This window comes from Engystomops pustulosus, chromosome 11, assembly GCF_040894005.1.
Source record: "Engystomops pustulosus chromosome 11, aEngPut4.maternal, whole genome shotgun sequence".
In the NCBI taxonomy this organism is placed as follows: Eukaryota; Metazoa; Chordata; class Amphibia; order Anura; family Leptodactylidae; genus Engystomops; species Engystomops pustulosus.
In genome coordinates, this window is record NC_092421.1 from 24946246 (window position 1) to 24967659 (window position 21414).

At 43.2% G+C, this 21414-nt stretch overlaps 1 protein-coding gene across 7 annotated transcripts in view; it reads right to left on the minus strand.

Annotated features, from left to right (window-relative positions):
- Positions 1-15108, minus strand: part of PPP3CB (protein phosphatase 3 catalytic subunit beta) — a 33869-nt gene extending 18761 nt beyond the window's left edge. For 2 of the 7 annotated variants that reach the window (XM_072131047.1, XM_072131046.1), the window contains exons 1-5: positions 14862-15106; positions 3371-3571; positions 2620-2744; positions 1827-1938; positions 911-1056 (exon numbers count right to left, since the gene is read on the minus strand). In XM_072131047.1, coding sequence (XP_071987148.1) covers positions 911-1056; positions 1827-1938; positions 2620-2744; positions 3371-3571; positions 14862-14910 — 633 coding nt within the window. In that variant the 5' untranslated portion in view covers positions 14911-15106. Of the gene's footprint in view, positions 1-910; positions 1057-1826; positions 1939-2619; positions 2745-3370; positions 3572-14861 lie in introns of all 7 variants that reach the window. The other 5 variants (XM_072131051.1, XM_072131050.1, XM_072131049.1 and 2 more) reach the window with 4 other exon arrangements.
- Between the last annotated feature and the right edge of the window lie 6306 nt (positions 15109-21414).

Genomic DNA, 21414 nt, shown 5'->3' on the forward strand with positions numbered 1-21414 from the left:
CTCCTAGTGCTTGAACAAACTCCGCAGTGTTAGAGTGATAGCGGTCCGATGTATTCATGAGGGGGCAGTCTGAGGCGCTGCCTCTTCCCCGGACCGCCCCGCTCGCTGCATAGGCCGGCAGTGACTGCCGTGCGCCCCCGGCACCCCTAGCCACGCCCCAACCCCGCTTTGCGAGCTGTCCGACAATTGCACTGTACTCCGCCACAGCGTTAGATAGCGTTAGCGAAGGTTTTTGGTAACGCTATCACTCTAACACTGCGGCGTTTGTTCAAGCACTAGGAGCTGCTTACTTTAGTAAGCAGCTGCTAGTGCCAGAAAATTTGGGTGACAGCTCCTCTTTAAGGGTAACACACAGAAGTTAAAAAAGGTGCAGTTTAAAAACATAACTAAACCTTTAAAAGAAAATTATCTTCTTATTTCAGAAATGGTGCAGATTATAATAGTAAAGCTTGTAACGTAGATGATTTAAGAACATTTCGTCCATCCAGAACATTCAGGCAACCACTGCACTTTACCATTAAGGGGTTTAATCACCAGTATAATAAGCTGCATTACATTTGTTCCCCAAAGTTATCAAAGCTGCCACCTGTTGCACCAACCCATGAGCACCCCGGAGTCAAGGGTGGGTTGGGCCAGGAGATGCTGCAGTCCGTCTTTGGCTACAATAAAGACTGCCGGAGCAGTAATAGAACGTCAGTTCAGACAGTCTGCTCATACACAGGGCCTTGTAAACCATGGTCGTGTACACGACCACAAACAAAATGTATTTGTCGCATAGATATGGTGGATCAAAAGGGAAAAGGTCCCCGATTATTTTAGAACATATGCATTACATATATTATACAAATAATTTTTTGAGGGGGAAAAATTACAAAGCTACACATACAGAATATTTTACCAAGATACTCACTCTTTTAATGTCATCTAAAGTGTGTATTTCTGGAGAAAGACCTCCATGGACACAAAGAAATTGTTGGTTTAAAAGTGCAGCTAAGGGAAGACAATCAAATGCTTCCATACAGGCTTCATAAACCCTTTCTGAATATTTAATTTTACCTACAGAAAAAATAAATGAAACAGTTTAGTGCTGAAATATTGGTCTTAAAGGAAATCTACCAACAGCAATTACCTCTTACCTGCTGGTGTGTGCCCCTTCAGGCAGGATCTGCTCTCTTTTAGCTTTTTTTTTTGCACTTGTTTTTAACAAAAGCTTTAAAAATTATGCAAACAAGCCACTTTTTAAAGCCTTTTTTCTTAAAAACAAGGGCATAGGAAGCTAATAGAAGAAGGGGCCCAAACCGGCAAGTGCTTCATCTACAATCCTTCATCCTGGTTGTAGATTTCCGTTTCTCCGTACTGGAAGGGATTTTACAAAAACAGCAAAATATTACAAATCTGAAAATGTTTTTTTTTGTATAAAACTAGATGAGTACTTGGGAGGTCTGTAGAAGACTACAATTTGATGTCAAGTTGTTTCATGGAATACAATGTTATCACATCTGATCCTCCTTCAACAGTAATAGGTAACATAATAGGATACACAGAAATCAAATATTAAATAACCACTCCAATAAATGTATCTTTTCCTTTATGTTCCCATGAGACCTATATTTATAGGCATAAACTTCTTATCACTCTTACTTCTGCCGATCACATTATATAGAGACATCATGGGATTTACAGCAATGCAATATACAAATCTAACCATCATGATGTGCTCGGAGCTGGAGGAGGTTGCACACCAAGGAAAGATGGAAATTGATTTAAAGTTCATCCGTGCAACTCAAATAGAAGCTTAGATATAATCGATAAGGGGTCGTACTTACATTCTTGTTTAAAAGTGAAATATTCTGTAAGGTGCCTGCATTCGTGATTGCCTCTCAAAAGAAAGAGTGTATTGGGGTAGAGAATCTTCAGGACCCATAAATATAACACACACTGTTGACAACAAAGAAGAAAATAAACAATCAACCTACCTTTTTCTGCAGAAAGTTAACACAATTGTCTTCACATTTACCAAATGCTACCACAGATTATTGTAAACAGACAGATATACATATAGGGGCTCATTTACTAAGGGTCGCACGCCCACTTTTATCGGACTGTGCAACGTTTTCGGCCAAAACGGCTTGCACAGGTATTTAAGAAGTGTGTGCGCTGGGATTTTTGTGGCGCAGCCATTGGACAAACTGACTGATTCGGACTGAGCACGGGATTTAACTTTCATATAGTGTCGCATGCCCTAGCACTTAGATGTACCACTAAAGGATGGTGAACTCTGTGGGACCTGAGCGGGGAAGCGACACATGCAGGATATTGGGTGCACAATCTTAGTGAATCGCCGCACAGTGCATTATAGTTGGACTTTGTGAACTCAGATGACCCTGTATGCAAATGTGCCCCATAGTCTTGCACTGCACAGTGCCTATAGTTAATTTTCCCCCTGTATCATCAAACAATTGAATAAAATGAATCTACATAAAATGTACAGTGATTTTGTAAACACAAATTCCATTATGTTCCTTATCACATTGATAGTTATGAAGCAGACACAGTGACATCAATTAAGCAAAATAACATGTGTATGTCAAAACAGATTTCTATTAAGTAGTATTTTACCTCTATACTAAAATAGCCTCGGTCTACGTAGTCACCCAAGAAGAGGTATCTTGTGTTTGCTGGCGATCCTCCCACTTCAAACAATTTCATCAAGTCAAAGAACTGCCCGTGAATGTCACCACAAACTGGGTAGAGAGAACAAACCATAAACATCAGCAAAAAATAAACACACAATATTCACAATTTTAAATAAAATGAAAACATTTGTAACAATTCTCCCATTGTGAGAAAGATCTTGCGAAAAGTTAGGAATGTCAGACACAAAGCTAAATTTTTAAGGATTAGGGGTATTTGCATTTAAAATATAAGAATTTTTCATTCTGCTTGAGGTTAAGATTTGCCATCTAAAATTATTTGTTTCCATGCTACAGAAGCCCACGAAAAAGCAATAGTTTAGGTATAAGTAGGAGACACAATTACATTCATGTTAATGATACATTGGGAGAGATTTAATATGGCTTCAACACCAGTGTTCTGGCAGCGAGGGCATGTAAATCATCCCTTCTCCGCCACTTTGGAGGTTGTGGGTGTGCAAGGGGCAGAAAACCAGCGGAGACTATCTCCATGAGAAAAGACCTGGTCTAAGCGGACCAGAGCCACTTAGTAGATCCACACTGGCAGGGGGCATTTTAAGACTGACAGTTTAAACACCAGTCTTAATAAATTTACTCCATTGGATTTTTCTTACAGGGTAGAATAATGTAACACAAACTCAGAAGGTGTACCCAGCATATAGGATCCTCTATTTCACCTGTTATAGGTGCTTCAACTTCAATCATCGTCTTCTCCCTCCGTAAGATTGCAGCACCCTCATTGATGATCCGAAGTGCAATTTCTTCATCTACACGGCCTTCTTTTATCAAGTGGTTCTTCAAAACGTCCACTCTGGGTTTTCCATCAATATCAAATACTTCGTCGGACGTTAGTCGATGTGTTGGGGGGAAGGGGACAGCTGCAATAGCAAAACGTATTAATATAAATGAATAAAAACACAAAAGCACAGGACTTAACCTTACTTAACAAAAGACACACAGGAGAACACTATGGCAAGAGGAACACAGCATCTTCAGCTTCCTGAAGCTTCGGTAGGCAACAGGTGATCCAACAGGGGTTAACGTGGTATTACCCTATGGGAGCAGAAGAACCATGTAATGCGACAGGTTCGTTTTTTATGGTTGGAGGAAGAGGGAAGCCGCCATGTATACCAGAGAAGAGAGCATCACTGTAACTCCCATAAGCTCTAATAGAGGGACAAAACCTTGGTATAATCAGCTCCACTTACCCTCTGTTTTAGCACTGGCTCCTAGGACTGGCCACTAGAAGTTCCCCTTATTAAACATACAAAAGATTCTGCTGTTTATTTCCACATAAAAATGAAAATCAGCCGCACTTGTGGAAAAGTCAGAAGCTTCAGCAACTAATCAGCTGCATGTGAATAAACCCTTACTAGGATGCGCCGTATGAGTGACAGGAGCCGACAAGAATTTAATTATTGCACCCAAAACACAGAACATAAAGACACATGCACAATGACTAAAGCAAACACTGGGTCACTTTGTCATTGGTCACACACAACCCAAACATAAAGACACCAGAGGCTGTGTAAAACTGACCAGAACCGGCTATTTCCAAACAATACTGAGTGGGGGATCAGGTCTCCCTATGGCAATCGCAATTTGGGTATGTAAGGTATTATTGAGAAGAGAAGAGACATTTTATGCGATCTAATACAGCCCGAGAATCACGAAAAGAAAAAGTTTGTTCCCAAACATTGTCCACAAGGCAACAAGGCAAAAATCAACTGATGCTCGTTTCTCACCCCATTAAATCTTTTACAGCAGCCAAAAAACCTTATAGTGAGGAGGTGCTGCCAATAAAAAGAAATCTGCTAGGAGATACGCTATAGTAATAACCACTAACAGTACCCTACATAGTTTACATGAGCTGGTGTAAAGACTGCACACGTGGGTGCGGTGCCCACTGTTTGTTTACAGTGGCAGGCACGCTCCGACTGCTTTGGTCCTCCTCCTGTCACCCCCACCCATCCCCTGCCGCTACGCTTGATACACAATTAAACCAATGCTGTATAAGGTGTGGCTTTAGGGGACAGGTGGGTGTGCCAGACAGGCAGAAGCAGTCCGAGTGGAGCGTGCCTGCGTCTGTAAATAGGGGCATAGCACTGACAGACTGTGGCATGCAACACAGTAGCTCTAAATGAGGCAAGCCTGCTGTTTTTTGTTGTTGTTTTTTTTTTTTTACAGCACAGCGGACCTCCAGTAACAACCTCAATAGCCTTTTTTCATTAGCATAATGTACAACAAATTATTGTTAAAAATTATCTCCCCCTTCTAAAATCTAAGATTACTATCGCACCAGTGCCTGGATCTATAAGCAACTGTCCCGGATTTATCATATGGATTTTGATGGTACATTTCCTTTAAATATAGAAGATAAAAATATGTCACAGACCAGACATAAAACTACCTAAGGGTTGTACTAACATTCCTTCAGAAAGGTAATATTACTCCTCTTAACATTTTTCAGGAGTAGTTTTAGAAGGAGGAGTCTAACAAATCCAGTAATGAAATAGGTAATGCATAAGCATATATAGTGTTAAAGGAAATCTACCATTAATTTGATGCATTAAGAAACAAACATACCTTGGGAATGCTGTAGCTACACTGATGCGGAAGCATATCTTGTTTAATTCCTGAGCTGTGTGGTTTTGCTGAAAAAACTATTATAAAATTATGATAATAAAGTTCTGCCGCTTGTGTGCTCTGGCTTGGAGCTTTTCCTCACACATTAGTTATGCACTGCGCCAGAGGATGATGTAATCACTGTGTTGTGTCTGACAGGCAGAAGTAATCAATTGCTGCACCATCCCCCAGCTGCTGTGATCCAGCTCAGGTTGATTAGTCCTGTCTTGACAGTTCAGGAAGTTCTGTGTAACATGCAGGATGAAGGCAATCGAGCTTTCCCAAGATCCTGAATTTCATAAATTGTTTTTTTCAGCAAGGATTATTGTTTTTTGCTCAGGGATTAAACAAGATATGCTTCTGCATCAATGTAGCTACAACATTCCCAAGGTATGTTTGGTTCATAATGCATCAAATGGTAGATTTCCTTTAATGGACGGATATTTATGAAAGAAAATTAATACTGCCCATTTTCCCTGCTTAAAGAGGACCTGTCAGATCTGGGACATTAAACCTCTAACAGGTCCTTATGGACCAGTGGTTTAGTGTGCAAAATCTCCCTTTAGCAATCCCTATGTGACACTATTAAAATAAAAATGTCTATACTTACCTTGTTCCGGTGCTCTCCGTGCCTGTGCAGTTGCATAGGGAAGCAGTCATACTACAACCAGGCCTCACGGCGCATGCACCATATTTACAAGGCTTGCACAATTAAGCCTGGGTGTACAACTCCAGCTTTACTATGTGACTGCAGGCCGTCCGGGAGTACAAGAGATCCGAGGTATCTCTTCAGACCCATCTGTAGACAAGTATAAAGGCTATTTTTCTTTAGAAAGCGGGCAATAGGGACTTTGTTAATCACCCTGAATGGTCCTCTTTAAGTAACCAATTCAATGAATTCTTATAATCTTTCATTAATCCCTTGAAGCAAAAAGCCTTAATAGTACTAGGGCGGGTGGCAATATTAAAATACTGAAAACCTGGTGGCACGTGAATGACCCCATATAAGCCTAGAGTGCCACTCACTGTGACATAGTGCAATATTTTAGTATATGGCAGCAATCATCAGACCCTCTAGGGCAGTGATGGCGAACCTTTTAGCGGCCGAGTGCCCAAACTACAAGCCAAAACCCCCCTTATTTATCACAAGGTGCCAACCAAAAATGAAAGCGTTAACTTATTGCTTCCTGTTCCTCAACAACGTTCGATCATATTGGCCTCCTGAGGACAAGGTGCAAAATTTGCATCATTTTAGCTTCTTTCCAGTGTCCCTCTGTACACAGAGAATCGTGGGGCCATCAGGAGGTCCTTCAAAGATAATTCATCTCTTCTTCTTCCTACATTCCCAAGTAGCGAAGTAAGTATCACTTTAATATATAAAAAATAAGGAAAAGAAATGCTTATGCTCACCCACAAAAATGCATGTTGAAGGTTGCTCCGTGCTGGATAGAAGATGGATGGCGCTTGGTCTAGATCCAAGGTAAGTAGCAGAGGAAGAAAAGAGGAGAGAGATATCCACTCTGTCCGCACTGGTGTAAGGTTAAAAAATGTTCAAAACAATTTATTCAGTTCATCAAAAAAGTTAAAAACAGCACAACATCACAAGAAAAAAAAAATGCATGAGATGACGCGTTTCGGACAAAACAAGGTGTCAGTCCTTAATCATACCTGATTAAGGACTGACACCTTGTTTTGTCCGAAACGCGTCATCTCATGATGAACTGAATAAATTGTTTTGAAAATTTTTTAACCATACACCAGTGTGGACAGAGTGGATATCTCTCTCCTCTTTTCTTCCTCTGTCACTTTAATATATGCCTGAAAGCAGCATCGTTTAAGTTGCTTGCAACTGCAGGAATATTCTTTGAGTCCTGTCTTGTGTGCTGGGGTGATGGCCCGGGTGCCCACAAAAAGGGCTCTGTGTGCCGCCTCTGGCACCCGTGCCATAGGTTCGCCATCACTGCTCTAGGGCTAAAACCGTAAAAAAAAAAAAAGTTATAAAGTAAAAAAAAAAAAAGGTTCTAATCACTCCCTTTCCCTTGAACTAATATAAAACTAAACAAAAAAATATAACATATAGGTTTTACCTCTTCCCAAAAGTCCCAATCTATGCAAATACAAAAAATGTATTCCCTAAGGAAAATGCTGGAAAAATAGCAAACAAATGTCCCAGTCGACACTTTTTCATCATCTTGTATCACGTAAACAAAAAGAAAATATAATAAAAAGTGATCAATAGGTTGTACAGCCCCCAAAATAGCAATGTAAAATGCATCATGTCCTGCAAAAACGACACCCTTCATAGCTCCGTACGCTGTAGTATGAAAAAGTTATTAGCATAAGAACAAGGTGAAAGAAAAGAAATATGTTTTACAAATATATAGATTTTTGTAAAACCCTTTTTCTCTGGTGGTGGTGGTGGGGGGGGGGGGATATACATTTTAAACTTTTATAAAGATCACAAAACAGTGAAACAGTGATCGTATGATAACTACCCATTGAATCATTAGTGATTTGCATACAGGGATGTATAATATGTTGGGGCTGCTATTAGAGGGGACTGATAATATCAGCCCTGTCACAGTACAGGATCAGGAGATCAGTGCGACAGCCTAATGCTGCGAACACAGTGCCAGTGGAACAAGCAGGACTACTTAGCCTTAGCAGTCATGTGACCGTAGCTTTAGCGGCCTGCAGTGAGCAACTCCGCTCCGGTCACGTGACCAGAAGTTGCAGCCGTGAGTGACAGGAATTGGCTGCAGCTTGCGGCCGTAACAGAGGGGAGAAAAGAGTCCCATGCAGATTTATTTGAAAAGGACTTTTTTTAAGTAGTAAAACTGCTTGTACAAGCATCACAGACACTTCGTTACCACTACCTCTGCTACCGCCAAATAATTATACTGTACTAAGAAGGTGATGTACAGCCCTCGCCACTTATATGTACCAAGAGACACAGCTGTTTCTAAGAGCCAGAGACAAAATGCTATTTTAAGTAGCTAAAATGTAAAAATAGAATTACAAGGTTTAGGAGGATCATTTAAAAGAAAGCCCAAAAAAAGGGTTTTGATGTTTGCACCAAGACCATGGCCACACAACAAAATGTCACATGATATTGTCGACGTCACTTGAGGCCAGCTCCTGCATTATTCTGTCAGTCTGGCAATGTGGCGACATGACACAAGTGTCTCTAGTACAGATTGTTCAGGCACGTCAGATTGGTAGCAGGAATGTGATCAAACAATCAGCACATACTACAGAGTAACCACCTCTCAGGTGCACAAGTCAGATTTTCACATTCACAAAGGTCAGTAATAAAATCTGCCATATGTAAACATACACAAGTTTGTTTTCATAGATTCAGATATGGGAAAATGCACACAAGTTGAGCATGATGGGTTTTTGTTACATTTTGTAAAAATGCACCTGTGCCTTAATCTAATCAGACTCTGTATGGATAGATCAACTATCTTTGTATATATTAAATCCAGAGATCTGTCAGACCAGAGGCATACAGTGGTATGAACTTGGTATGAGCTATGGGTCAATGTGCATGAACCTCAGGGTTCAGGGGTGGACAAAGCACAGAATACTTTAGGATCCAATAACACTTAAAGAGGGTCCACCAGCAGTTTTGACCCCAAAAAGCAGTACACAGTGTTAGATAGCTCTCCTAGAAGTTATGTGCAACTATATCCCAAAGGTCATTGATATTCATGGATTGTAGCTGAAATGAGTGTACTATAGTGCTTTCTAGTGCAAGATCTCACAGCATATAGCCCCTACCCACTCTTCTGCTCTGAGTAAGCAGAGAAGGCATCTGGATAGTTATTATAGCAAATGAGAGGGATGGTGCTGAGATCCAAGAACACAGCAGTGTGAGAACACTCCCGATGCTTCAGGTCCAGCTACAATCCTGGAAAATTAACTGTCCTGCACAGTCCTGCTCCTAGTAACATCTCTCCTGAGCCAGCACCCAATACTATCTTCTAGCTCTGCGCGGTCAAAGCTGCTGATAGACCCCCTCTTGGCACAAAAAAAGATATTGATCACACTTGTCCGGAAGAAGAGATACATCCTACTTATCTAAAAATCTGTAAAAAAACTTGTAAAAAACAAAAATCCCAACAAACTAGCTGTCTATTCTCCAAATCTACCCAATGACTTCAGAATAATGATCAGAATAATGATCTTCATAAGACACTGGTGCAGTTCATACTAATTTGTGCAAAGAGACTGTATACTTAACCCCTTCCCGCAGAATCACGTCATGGTAACCTCAGGATCCTGTCAGTATGCGGTAGCCGGGATCCCGACTATCGCGTTCCCGCCTGTTTAACCCTATAGACGTGCAGTCATTGTGACCGCGGCGTTTATAGTGCATTGGCGTGTTGACGATTTGGACCCTCTATTCAGGGCATGGAGGTGCCAATTGTTGCCATGGCAACCCTGAAGACCGATAAGGACCCCAGGGCTGCTTATAGTAGCAGCCTGTTAGGATCGTGCTTACAGCACAATCTAACAGTGCAGCTGTCAGCCTATGCAGAATGCATTGGCTGACTATGTAACACGCTACAATACATTGTTTTATTTTGTCCCAGGATGGGACATGAAAAAAAAAAAAAAAGCTAAAAATAAAACTGTAATTAACATTATTAGAAAAGAATAAAAGTCCCCCGAAGTCCCATCCCATGCAATAATCAAATAAAACATAAAAAAGTGAAAATCACCCAAAAACCACAACATATTTTGTATCACAACATCCGTAACAACAACAGTACAAAAAATGTCACTGAAAGCGTACGGTGAATGCCGTAAAAAACAGAAAAAAACTCAAAATTATGAAATTTTCCCATTTGACCTCATAAAAAGTGATCAAAAAGTAACATTTACCCCGATATGACACCAAGTCAAAGTACAGCTTGTCCCGCAAAAAAAAAGCTCTAAAACAGCTCTGTAAACAAAAAAAAAATCTAAATGTTAAACCCATTGTTACATGGCGATGCAAAAACAAGCCAATTTCTCATAAAATTTGTTCTATATTCTGCAAAACAAGTAAATCATAGAAAAGCCATATAAACGGAGTATCGCGGTAATCACGATGACCCATAGAATAACAATAACACATTATTTGAGTTACCTTATATACTCGAGTATAAGCCTAGTTTTTTAGCACAAAAAAATGTGCTGAAACCCCAAACTCTGCTTATACTCGAGTAAAAAATATATAAATTTTACCAGGTTTTTGAGGTATAATTAGGGGCCTCGGCTTATACTTGGGTCGGCTTATACTCGAGTATATACGGTAATAAAAATCTGATTATTTGTACCTGAAAAGTGGATCTCAACCACACAAAAAATAATAATCTCCCATATGTCCAAATTACAAATAAATAGACATTTTATAGCCTGTAAAATGTGACAATGCAAATCCGCTCTGAATGGCGCCTCCTTCCCTTCTATGGCCAGTCGTGTGCCCATACAGCAGTCACCACCACATATGGGGCATCCTCACACTCAATACGCTTATGCAATAAAAGGAGATTTGCCCCAATTGAAGTAATCCCAAAGATCAAGAATAAGATTTTATATTTCATGGTCAAACAACATTTTCTCTCTATAAATTGTGGCAGTCTATCACATACCAGCAAACACTTCAGCGCCAGGAGCAAAATGGTTTGATATGCCACAAATGTCTAAGCCTGAGAAGAGCAGTGCCCAGGCCCCAAATCCTAGTGTAGTTGCCCAAATGATAACATCTCCGTTTTGTAGTCTTTTAAGAGAATTTAGTATTTTTCTACACTGCAGACTCCTATATTAAATAGGTTTTTCATCTAAAGTTTGCAGCAGAATATCCTCGTTTTTAACGCACCAAAACACCAGTAAGTGACTCGTGCTGCAGATTTGTCTTTGTGCTGTAAATGTTCCATGCTTCCTATAAATGGGATTTGTTGATATACCATCTATGATGCTGTAAACCTCCAAGAGATAGCCACCTTTGAATTTGCGATGACTACATACATTGGGGCTGTGCGCCAGTTTTCTGTCAGACTTTGCATGTGATTTTCAGTGCAAACTGCTTCCACATGTATTTAACTATTCTTCAAGCGACACAAATTTCGGCATTGAAATGGTTGTACCGATGCTCAGTTGGATCGTGCACCACATTTAACATGCAAAGTCTATCAGAAGCGTGTCGGACACCCCATGTTAGGTGCACTCTGCCGGGGCAGTGGAGAGGGTGCCAGATTCATGAATAACGTCACAACACATCAAACTGCACTATAAGGTGCGCTGCAGACTTCTTTTCATGTCCCAAGTAAGTAATAGTACTAACCTGTCATATAATTGTCATACAACACGTCCAATTCCTCAAGCAGTAACCTGAAAGGCAGATGTTACTGAAGATCACAGGTATAGTGCACCTGATACCAAGGTCTAAACCAGAACATTCCCAGTGACTGGAGCGAGATATATCACTCGGTGATATGGATAATCAATACATTCCATCAGACTGTCATATGACTGGTGATGTCCCTCATAACTATACAGTGCAGGCTGTAAATAGAGACTGTCTCTAGAGCGTATGCTTTTAAACATGACCTGTTACCTCGCTACACATAGCCGTTTCAGAAAATAATCAAGGGACCAATTTTTACAATGGTCAGACACTCATCAGCCATCTGATTTAGAAGTATACTGGAGATCTCCTGTAGCATACAACATCATTTCTGAAGCCCAGATCTGACACACACAGAATTCATATGTTAAAATATTATATTTACAAACCAAGAAGGTAACAGGTAGTATCACCCTGCACATACACCACTCTGTGTACACTCCTGATGCTTGCACAAGGATTTGGCACACCACACGCTACAACTAGCAAAACATGACATAGCAGCCAGAAGTTATAAAGATAAAACAAAAATAAATAAATACGATTATATTGATAAGGAATTTCTTATTATACAAAATAAGATACAAATATGATCTCAAAGGTATGGAATGCAAGTACACAGAGGACAGACCAGTTCTGAAGGGACAGTAGACATGTCCGGATTGGCATGAGATGAGGGCATAGTCTGCTGCCATTCAGTGTCAGTATATAGGGTATGGCTATAGAGCGGGTAATATGGCATCCTGTATAGCAGGGTGGTTAGCATAGGATCAGGGTATAGTCCGCTGCCATACAGTGTCAGTATATATGGTATGGCTATAGAGTTGGTAATATGGCACACAGTATAGGAGGGTGGTTGGCATGAGCTGAGGGCATAGTCTGCTGCCATGCATAGAGGCACATTAGATTGTATAGCATGCAGTTACAGTATATAGAGTATGGCTATGGAGCGGGTAATATGGCACACAGTATAGGAGGGTGGTTGGCATTGTCTGCTGCCCTGCAGTGTCAGTATATGGGCTATGGTTACAGAGCAGGTGGCACCTAGTATAAGAGGGTAGTTGGCATAGTGTGCTGCCATGCAGTGTCAGTATACGGGCTATGGTTACAGAGCAGGTGGCACCTAGTATAAGAGGGTAGTTGGCATAGTGTGCTGCCATGCAGTGTCAGTATACGGGCTATGGCTACAGAGCAGGTGGCACCTAGTATAAGAGGGTAGTTGGCATAGTGTGCTGCCATGCAGTGTCAGTATACGGGCTATGGCTACAGAGCAGGTGGCACCTAGTATAAGAGGGTGGTTGGCATAGTGTGCTGCCATGCAGTGTCAGTATACGGGCTATGGCTACAGAGCAGGTGGCAACTAGTATAAGAGGGTGGTTGGAATAGTGTGCTGCCATGCAGTGTCAGTATATGGGCTATGGTCACAGAGCAGGTGGCACCTAGTATAAGAGTGTGGTTGGCATAGTGTGCTGCCATGCAGTGTCAGTATACGGGCTATGGCTACAGAGCAGGTGGCAACTAGTATAAGAGGGTGGTTGGAATAGTGTGCTGCCATGCAGTGTCAGTATATGGGCTATGGCTACAGAGCAGGTGGCACCTAGTATTAGAGGGTGGTTGGCATAGTGTGCTGCCATGCAGTGTCAGTATAGAGGCTATGGCTACAGAGCAGGTGGCACCTAGTATTAGAGGGTGGCTGGCATAGTGTGCTGCCATGCAGTGTCAGTATATAGGCTATGGCTACAGAGCAGGTGGCACCTAGTATAAGAGGGTGGTTGGCATAGTGTGCTGCCATGCAGTGTCAGTATAGAGGCTATAGCTACAGAGCAGGTGGCACCTAGTATAAGAGGGTGGTTGGCATAGTGTGCTGCCATGCAGTGTCAGTATATGGGCTATGGCTACAGAGCAGGTGGCACCTAGTATAAGAGGGTGGTTGGCATAGTGTGCTGCCATGCAGTGTCAGTATATAGGCTATGGCTACAGAGCAGGTGGCACCTAGTATAAGAGGGTGGTTGGCATAGTGTGCTGCCATGCAGTGTCAGTATAGAGGCTATGGCTACAGAGCAGGTGGCACCTAGTATTAGAGGGTGGCTGGCATAGTGTGCTGCCATGCAGTGTCAGTATATAGGCTATGGCTACAGAGCAGGTGGCACCTAGTATAAGAGGGTGGTTGGCATAGTGTGCTGCCATGCAGTGTCAGTATAGAGGCTATGGCTACAGAGCAGGTGGCACCTAGTATAAGAGGGTGGTTGGCATAGTGTGCTGCCATGCAGTGTCAGTATATAGGCTATGGCTACAGAGCAGGTGGCACCTAGTATTAGAGGGTGGCTGGCATAGTGTGCTGCCATGCAGTGTCAGTATATAGGCTATGGCTACAGAGCAGGTGGCACCTAGTATAAGAGGGTGGTTGGCATAGTGTGCTGCCATGCAGTGTCAGTATATAGGCTATGGCTACAGAGCAGGTGGCACCTAGTATAAGAGGGTGGTTGGCATAGTGTGCTGCCATGCAGTATATGGGCTATGGCTACAGAGCAGGTGGCACCTAGTATAAGAGGGTGGTTGGCATAGTGTGCTGCCATGCAGTGTCAGTATAGAGGCTATAGCTACAGAGCAGGTGGCACCTAGTATAAGAGCGTGGTTGGCATAGTGTGCTGCCATGCAGTGTCAGTATATGGGCTATGGCATGTAATGGAGCACATACAGCAGTGACAGTAGCAGACATGACAGCAGTGGGGCCCACACACACACAGTGACAGCTCCTAAATCAATGCCATGATGTAGCGGCACGGCGGAGCAGCTGGACTCCCAGTCATCCGTCAATATCCAATTTCCCCCTGTAGGATTAGGCCAATAATAACAGCAGGTTTCATGGAGGAATCCCCTGCACGGCACAGCACGCCGCCCGCAGCATCCTCCTGCGTGTAACAATGGCTCCCGGGCCGGGAAGGTCAGCAGCCAGTGCCGGGCCTGTCATGTGGGGGACTCCCGGCGCTCAGGCCCCGTCTCCCCCGGTCGGGTCTATCAGCTGCGGGGCCGCCATCTTTATTATTGCTGAGGAGGGAGACCTGTCACCCGGACGGGGGACACCAGAACCGGACACGGCAGGAGGGGAAGGAAGGGGAGGTCACAGCGACACAAACGAGACTCACATTTAATGGCCCGCTCGGTGGTGGAGTGTTTACCGTCCTTGGTGGACATGGTTCAGGCGGCGGGGCCTCTCCCTGCTACAGTCACTCCGCGGCGGCCTCCTCCTGCTGCTGCTGGCGGCTCGGGGCTTTTTCAGGGAGGGAGAGGCGAAGGGAGGGGGGAAGGAGGACTGGAGCGGGACACAGCTAGAGCCTGACGGTGGCGGCTGCTGGCAACATGGCGGCGGCAGCGCAGACTGTGCGGCTCACACGGCGGCGCGGGAAGGGGGATGTCCCGGCCCAGCATGCATCGCGGCGGCTCTCCCTCACAGGCCGGGAGGAGCGCGGCTGACGGATGGATGGGGAAGCTGTCACCTCAGCTAGCGCGCACTGACACACAGCCACCAATCACATCCCGCCTGTCATACGCTTCACAGGTTAGGAAATACTAGCAGTGGTTTGATTGGTTGCTATTGACTGCAGTGTCTTTCTACTGAATTGTTTTGAAACGTGATTCAAAGGCAATAAAGATGGATCAAGACCTAAATGGTTGCTTTAGGCAATTAGCAACACATATTTTCCTCTGGCATTGCGTTTCCTAGAGGGGGGGGGGGGGAGATGAAGTGCTTTGCCCCATCGCATATGAGTTTCCAGTGAAACGTGTGGCCGCAGCCTCACCAAGCCGGTAGTTCCAAAACACAAGTGTCTGGGGGCAAGGGTGAACGTAAACTCTCTGCAGCCTGTCAAGCTATGTAGAATTGCGCTCCTCCATCCATAAATATTAGCTCCCAACTGTCCCAGATTCGGAGGGACAGTCCCGGTTTATCGTCAGTGTCCCATATTGCCAAGTGTTTGGTAGAATGCCCCGGGGACCACAATATAAGGGAGGACAGGGTACACCAATATGAGAGAGGATAGGGGGACCACAGGCCACAATATGAGGAAGATGGAGGACAAAGGAGCACAAAATGAGGCAGAGTGCAGAAAGCTCGGGTATTATAAGTTTGGGGAGATAAATAAATGTGGGGAAACAAAAGAAATGGGGGATGAAATTAAAGAGGGGTATTATATGATGCTGAATTGAATTATGGGGTATTGGGTTAGAATTGAGTTGGCCACAGGAAGGGGGCACTGTACCATTAAGGACCATGTTAAACTATCTTTGGAGGTAGGACAATGGGCATGGTTTAGAAAAAAAGGGGAGAGACTTTTTGTCCCTCTTTCTCAAGAGTTGGGAGATATGATATTTTTTTAGTAAATGGGTTCTCCATGCAGTGTCTCACACTGGTGCTGACATTGGGCTTTGTGCCAGTTTTCTGTCAGACGTTTAAGAACAGTTTTGTGGTGCACCTGCACTAGGCATCATGCAACACAAATTAGGGGGCGTTCCCATGCTCAGTCGGACCGTGCGCCAGATTTAACATGCAAGTCCAACAGAAGTGTGTTGCACTCCCCATGTCAGGCCTGTTTAGGGAGGGCCAGATTCATGAGCTCAAGTCCCACCCAGGTCAACATCTGCAAAGAGTTTGTATGTTCTCTCCGTGTTTGCGTGGGTTTCCTCCCACATGCCAAAACATACTGGTAGGTTCATTAGATTGTGAGCTCCATGGGGACAGGGACTGATTTGTGCTCTGTGCAACGCAATCTGTAGATGCTATATAAATAAAGAACTATTATTATTATTATTATTAAAGGACACCTGGCACTAGTCCTGTCACCACTACCTGTTGGAGCAGCTCACAAGGATCCCATCCCAGCCTTTATCTAGTCAATTCATACATTAATCATTGCAAAATCATCTTAACTAGCGTTGTGCCTAATATAGCACAACCCTATCTGGTGAGCCTCAGTCCTGTTGATTATCTGTAACATCACCAGCTATGTTTAACTAAAAATTACTATTAGCGCAGCTCACCCCCGCCCTCTCCATAGCGATATATGGCCGCGGCGCTGTAATACGGGAAAAAATAGGACATGTCCTATCTTTTCACCGGGCTACGGAGCGGTACGGTGCCGCGCGTGTGCAGCACCGTACCGCTCCCATAGGGCGCCGTGACCCCATAGAAGTGTATGGTGGACGTATATCGGCCGTATATACGTCCCCCATACATGTGTGTGAATGCAGCCTAAGGATGTATATGTATATTGTAAGGATGTATATGTGTATTTCGCAAGATATTCCACTCTCCCAACCTTTTTGATACACCCTGTATAATAGTGAAGAGAATTTCTACATTTCCTGTTCATGCACCGAGTGAACTCCAGGTCAATCAGGTTGCATTAATATATATTTTTATATCTTTGTAGGTGTATTTCGAGTGTACAATCTCCAAGGTACAGCAAGTGGTATACACAGGAGGGAAGAAACCTGTAGTATTCAGCAGAGATTAATGTAAGCTGCCTAATAGCTCCATAGACTCCCTATAGACAGACAGATGCAATAGGAAGCAATGTACAGGCCCAGCCTGTTGTCATCACAACACAGGAAAATAACATGTTACTGAATAATATGTTACCTATAAGCAGGGGATTGTTACAAGTGTCACATGCTACATTATATGTCTCTATGTTCAAGACATATCAGACTGATTCTTATTGAGAGAATAAAGAGAAGTGTAGCTTTTCACGCACTACATAAAAGATAGAGGAAACTTGTAAAAGGGTTTACATTAGAAAACTCTCATACAAAAGTTACAAATCTTGTTATAAGCTTAATTTGCAACTTTCTCACTTTCCAAGAAACTGATGAAGTTTAGCAGGGAGAGTTGGGGTCTGGTTTATAACCCAGCCAATTTACACAGCGATTTTGGGGTCAACCACATTGACCCCACAGACATGATACAGGTTGTGTAACCTGGACAGCACAAACTGCCGGGATTGGCCCTTTAACCTGTTCCTGCAGTTTTTTATCTTGCTTGTTTCAAACTTACTTAAAAACCTTTTAATATGGTGTGCCTAGCATGGTAACTACTAATAAGGGATATATATATATATATGAGTATTTATGTGATTCACGACCAACCATGGTTTTCTGTATGAACCCTAAGACATAGCCTGGGCCTATCAGCCGGAGTTTCAAAGAAAAGACTAGTAAGGCCGAGCATAAGTCTGTTTGGTGCTAGAGCTACATAGCATGCTACTGGGTGATTGTTGAAAGACAGATGAGGATGAGAATAAGCCTTCCTGCCGGCTGGTTATAGTGTGTGAAACTGTAAGCAAGTGAAGAGTGATGTGAAGTAGGGTAGTTCAGCTGCAAATATTAATAGTAAATAATGGGTAGACCTTTTACAACTCACTTTCATTCTGAGAATCAGCATGTTTGCTCCATTGTTTTCACAGACCCATTCATTTTAATGGGTGAATCAGTCCATGAAAATGTGCTGCATTTCCCATATACAAAAAATATTGTGCATTCAGGGTCGGATAATGGGGCACATTTACTTACCTGTCCGCTAAAGTTCACAAAAATAGCATTGTCCGACAATAATGCTCTGTGCCGCGGTCTTTATTGTTAAAATGGGAATATAACACTGGATCAGTCAGTATGCAGTCCATACAATCAACGCGTTTCAGCAAGACCAGTATGGCAACTCCTTACTCGTGATCATGAGGCTGCATGCTTTACTAGCACTTCAAATTTGCAATCTCGTATTTCCAAAGATCATCAGTAGGTTGTTGCACGTCATTTTGATATATCTTAGAGGGATTTATGGGTTATAGTTTTTTATGACATAACCCAGTATGTTTAAAATAATGGGATTTTATGTTTCATTTTTCCAAGCAGCCACTTTGTTTGGCAATACCTTGAAAAAGGTAGAAAATCTCTTTTACCAGACTGATAACATTTGCTAGACATGATTTTATACCGATGTAAATATGTAAAATACTATACTATATCACAGCAGAATGTGATATGACAACCAAGTAGATGCTTAACCTTAAATTCTTGACCTCCAAAATAGACTGAACCAAAAAAGAAATATCAATATACGAACATATAAATAGCAACAGCACTGATGGAGAGGGGATCCCTTAGCCAGAATGCTGATGACATACAGACTGTCAAGCTATGGAATGCTGTGTCTTCTAGAATTCTTCATAAGGAAGAAATGCCCTTGTACATTCCATTGAGGTTGAGTAGGACCCTTGTTAAATAAGACAACCTAGGAAGAATTATGCTACCTCCTCTATCCATAGACTACTCCATACTGACAGCAGTTAAAGAAAATCTATCAAAATCCAGCATGATAAACCATTGTGACTGTGATAGTCTTCTTCTATGTCACAACTCCCTAATTGCTCTGAATGGGATCAGAATTCAGGCTTGTGTGCTTAAAAACCACACCCTGTGATTGACAGCTCCCTTTCAGGATCTTTTCCTAGGGAAAGCTAGGTGTAAGTTTGAGCTCCTTTTGTGTATAGCTGTGGAGTGAGTGATGGATGGCTGAACCAGTGAGTGCTGGGGGAAGTGTCCATTAATCCCTTTTTATTCTGCCCAGTTCCTTCAGAGGGTGTTGGTTATTGTAATCCTACTCCATGCCTTTGCAATACCTTATAGTCACACTTCTATTTGCTGTTCCGTGTATCCGACTTCAGCTATGCTTAAAGGCAGTGGCGTAACTTGCAAAGTCTGTACAAGGCCCCTCACTATAATGTATGGCTTATAATACTAGTGCTCTCATATGGGAAAGTAAAACCTTATGGGCCCCCAAAACCTCTTGCACCCTCTGCACCACCTCAAGTTACGCCCCTGCTTAAAGGGAACCTGTCACCAGGAGATCCATTTTTATCACCCCCTCTCCCCCCAGTCACCATAGAGCATATTACATACACTGTCAAACAGTTTTTGTTTGAAAAATAAGTTTTACAGAAAAAAACATAAGTTATATGTTACCTTATAATGCCATGTGCTCTGTGACTAGTCAATTCGCCTCCTGGGAGTGGCTGAAGAGGAGTAGTTTCCCCCCACCCTGGGGGAAACGCTGCATCATAGTGTGCGCCAGTCAGCAGTGCACATGGCCGCGCCTCTGCCGGGTAATACAGCAGAGAGAAGATAGAAGAAAAGCTGCACAGAGCATGGCGGAGGCGCGTCGAGCATCGGGAGCACCGGATGGTGAGTATGTAAGTTTATTTTTTATAGACTCGCGTATAAGCCGAGGTGGGGTTTTACAGCACATTTTTTGTGCTGTAAAACTCGGCTTATATACGAGTATATACGGTACCTTCTGAACATACTAAAAGTATCTGACAGAAACAGAGATGAGACAGATCAGAGATGAGATACATGAGATACATATTACACACAATGACACTCTCCAGCTCTTGCTACATGTCAGCTACAAACACATTGTTAGATCTGATGTGCCTCCCTCCTCCTCCCTGGATAAAGAACTTATCTGCCTGTAGCTTGTAGTTCACCTCTTGCTGCTATTATCGCAAGAAATCAGTGTGAGCTCCGTCCTGGAATGCAAGTGGAGGGGCCCCTGCAGGGAGCAGAGAGAGAGGATATTTCAGCTCCATGCCGTCAGACAGAAAAGCAAAATGGCTGCCGAAGTCAGAAGATTCAGGATCGGAAACCAGGGGCAACTGAAATTGTGTACACCAGGACTGGTAGTGCTGTATTTTTGTTAATAACAGTTGTCAGGGTCAGTGGTGTGGACCCACTGAACCACTGTGAGCAATTACATAAGTTGACACCTGGGAACGGAGTCTAAGTGGAATCAGAGAAATTTAAATCCTGCGCTTAGTCCAAATCCGTCGGATCCTCTTGACGGCCCACCCCCCGATTTCTGTCGTGTGAAAGCTGGTGCCGATGCGAGGAAAATGCTTTTGGGGGACCCTTAGTAGATAAGCCCCAATATGTTATGGGCGCAAACTGGTGGGGGCCCTTCCAACAATATTTTTGGAGGTATATAGCCTGTCAGCCCCCTGTAGTATGTAGCCTGTAATATGTAACCTGCCGGCCCCCTGTAGTATGTAGCCTGCCAGACCCCTGTAATATATAGCCTGCCAGACCCCTGTAGTATACAGCCACCAGTCCCCTGTAGAAAATGGCGATTTCGGCAATCTCCCCCATCGAAGGCAGCTGTTTCTCACTGATACAGCTGAAATCCTAGACCCCTATGTGCGTTGCGGGCGGCCACGGGCCGCTGCGCACTGCACACAGAGACAGTCTGTGACTCTGGTGGGGCCCCCTTAAAAAGTGAAAGTGGTGGGGGCCACGGGGCTCGAGCCCCAGGAGCCCCTCCTTTAATCCGGCTATGTTCATGAGCACTGGTAAAATGAAAGCTGTGCTGTGATTGGTTGTCATGGGCAACTAGAAATATTCTGACTTTTAGACAGCTTGATAATCCTGCCCCACTGGGTTTGGAGAGCACTTAACCCTCGCCTACCTCTCAGGCCAGCACTGCCAACAGAAGATATGTCAATATTAAAAAGTTTCTCATAGTCATTTGTCCTTCTGATTTATGTACAGTTTGTTGAAAAGTTAATATAACCTTGGGCTATGGCCTCTTTTCATAGAAATCTAAGTTCGGATGGGGTAGCAGAAACAAAACAGACAGTTGAGGCAAGATGT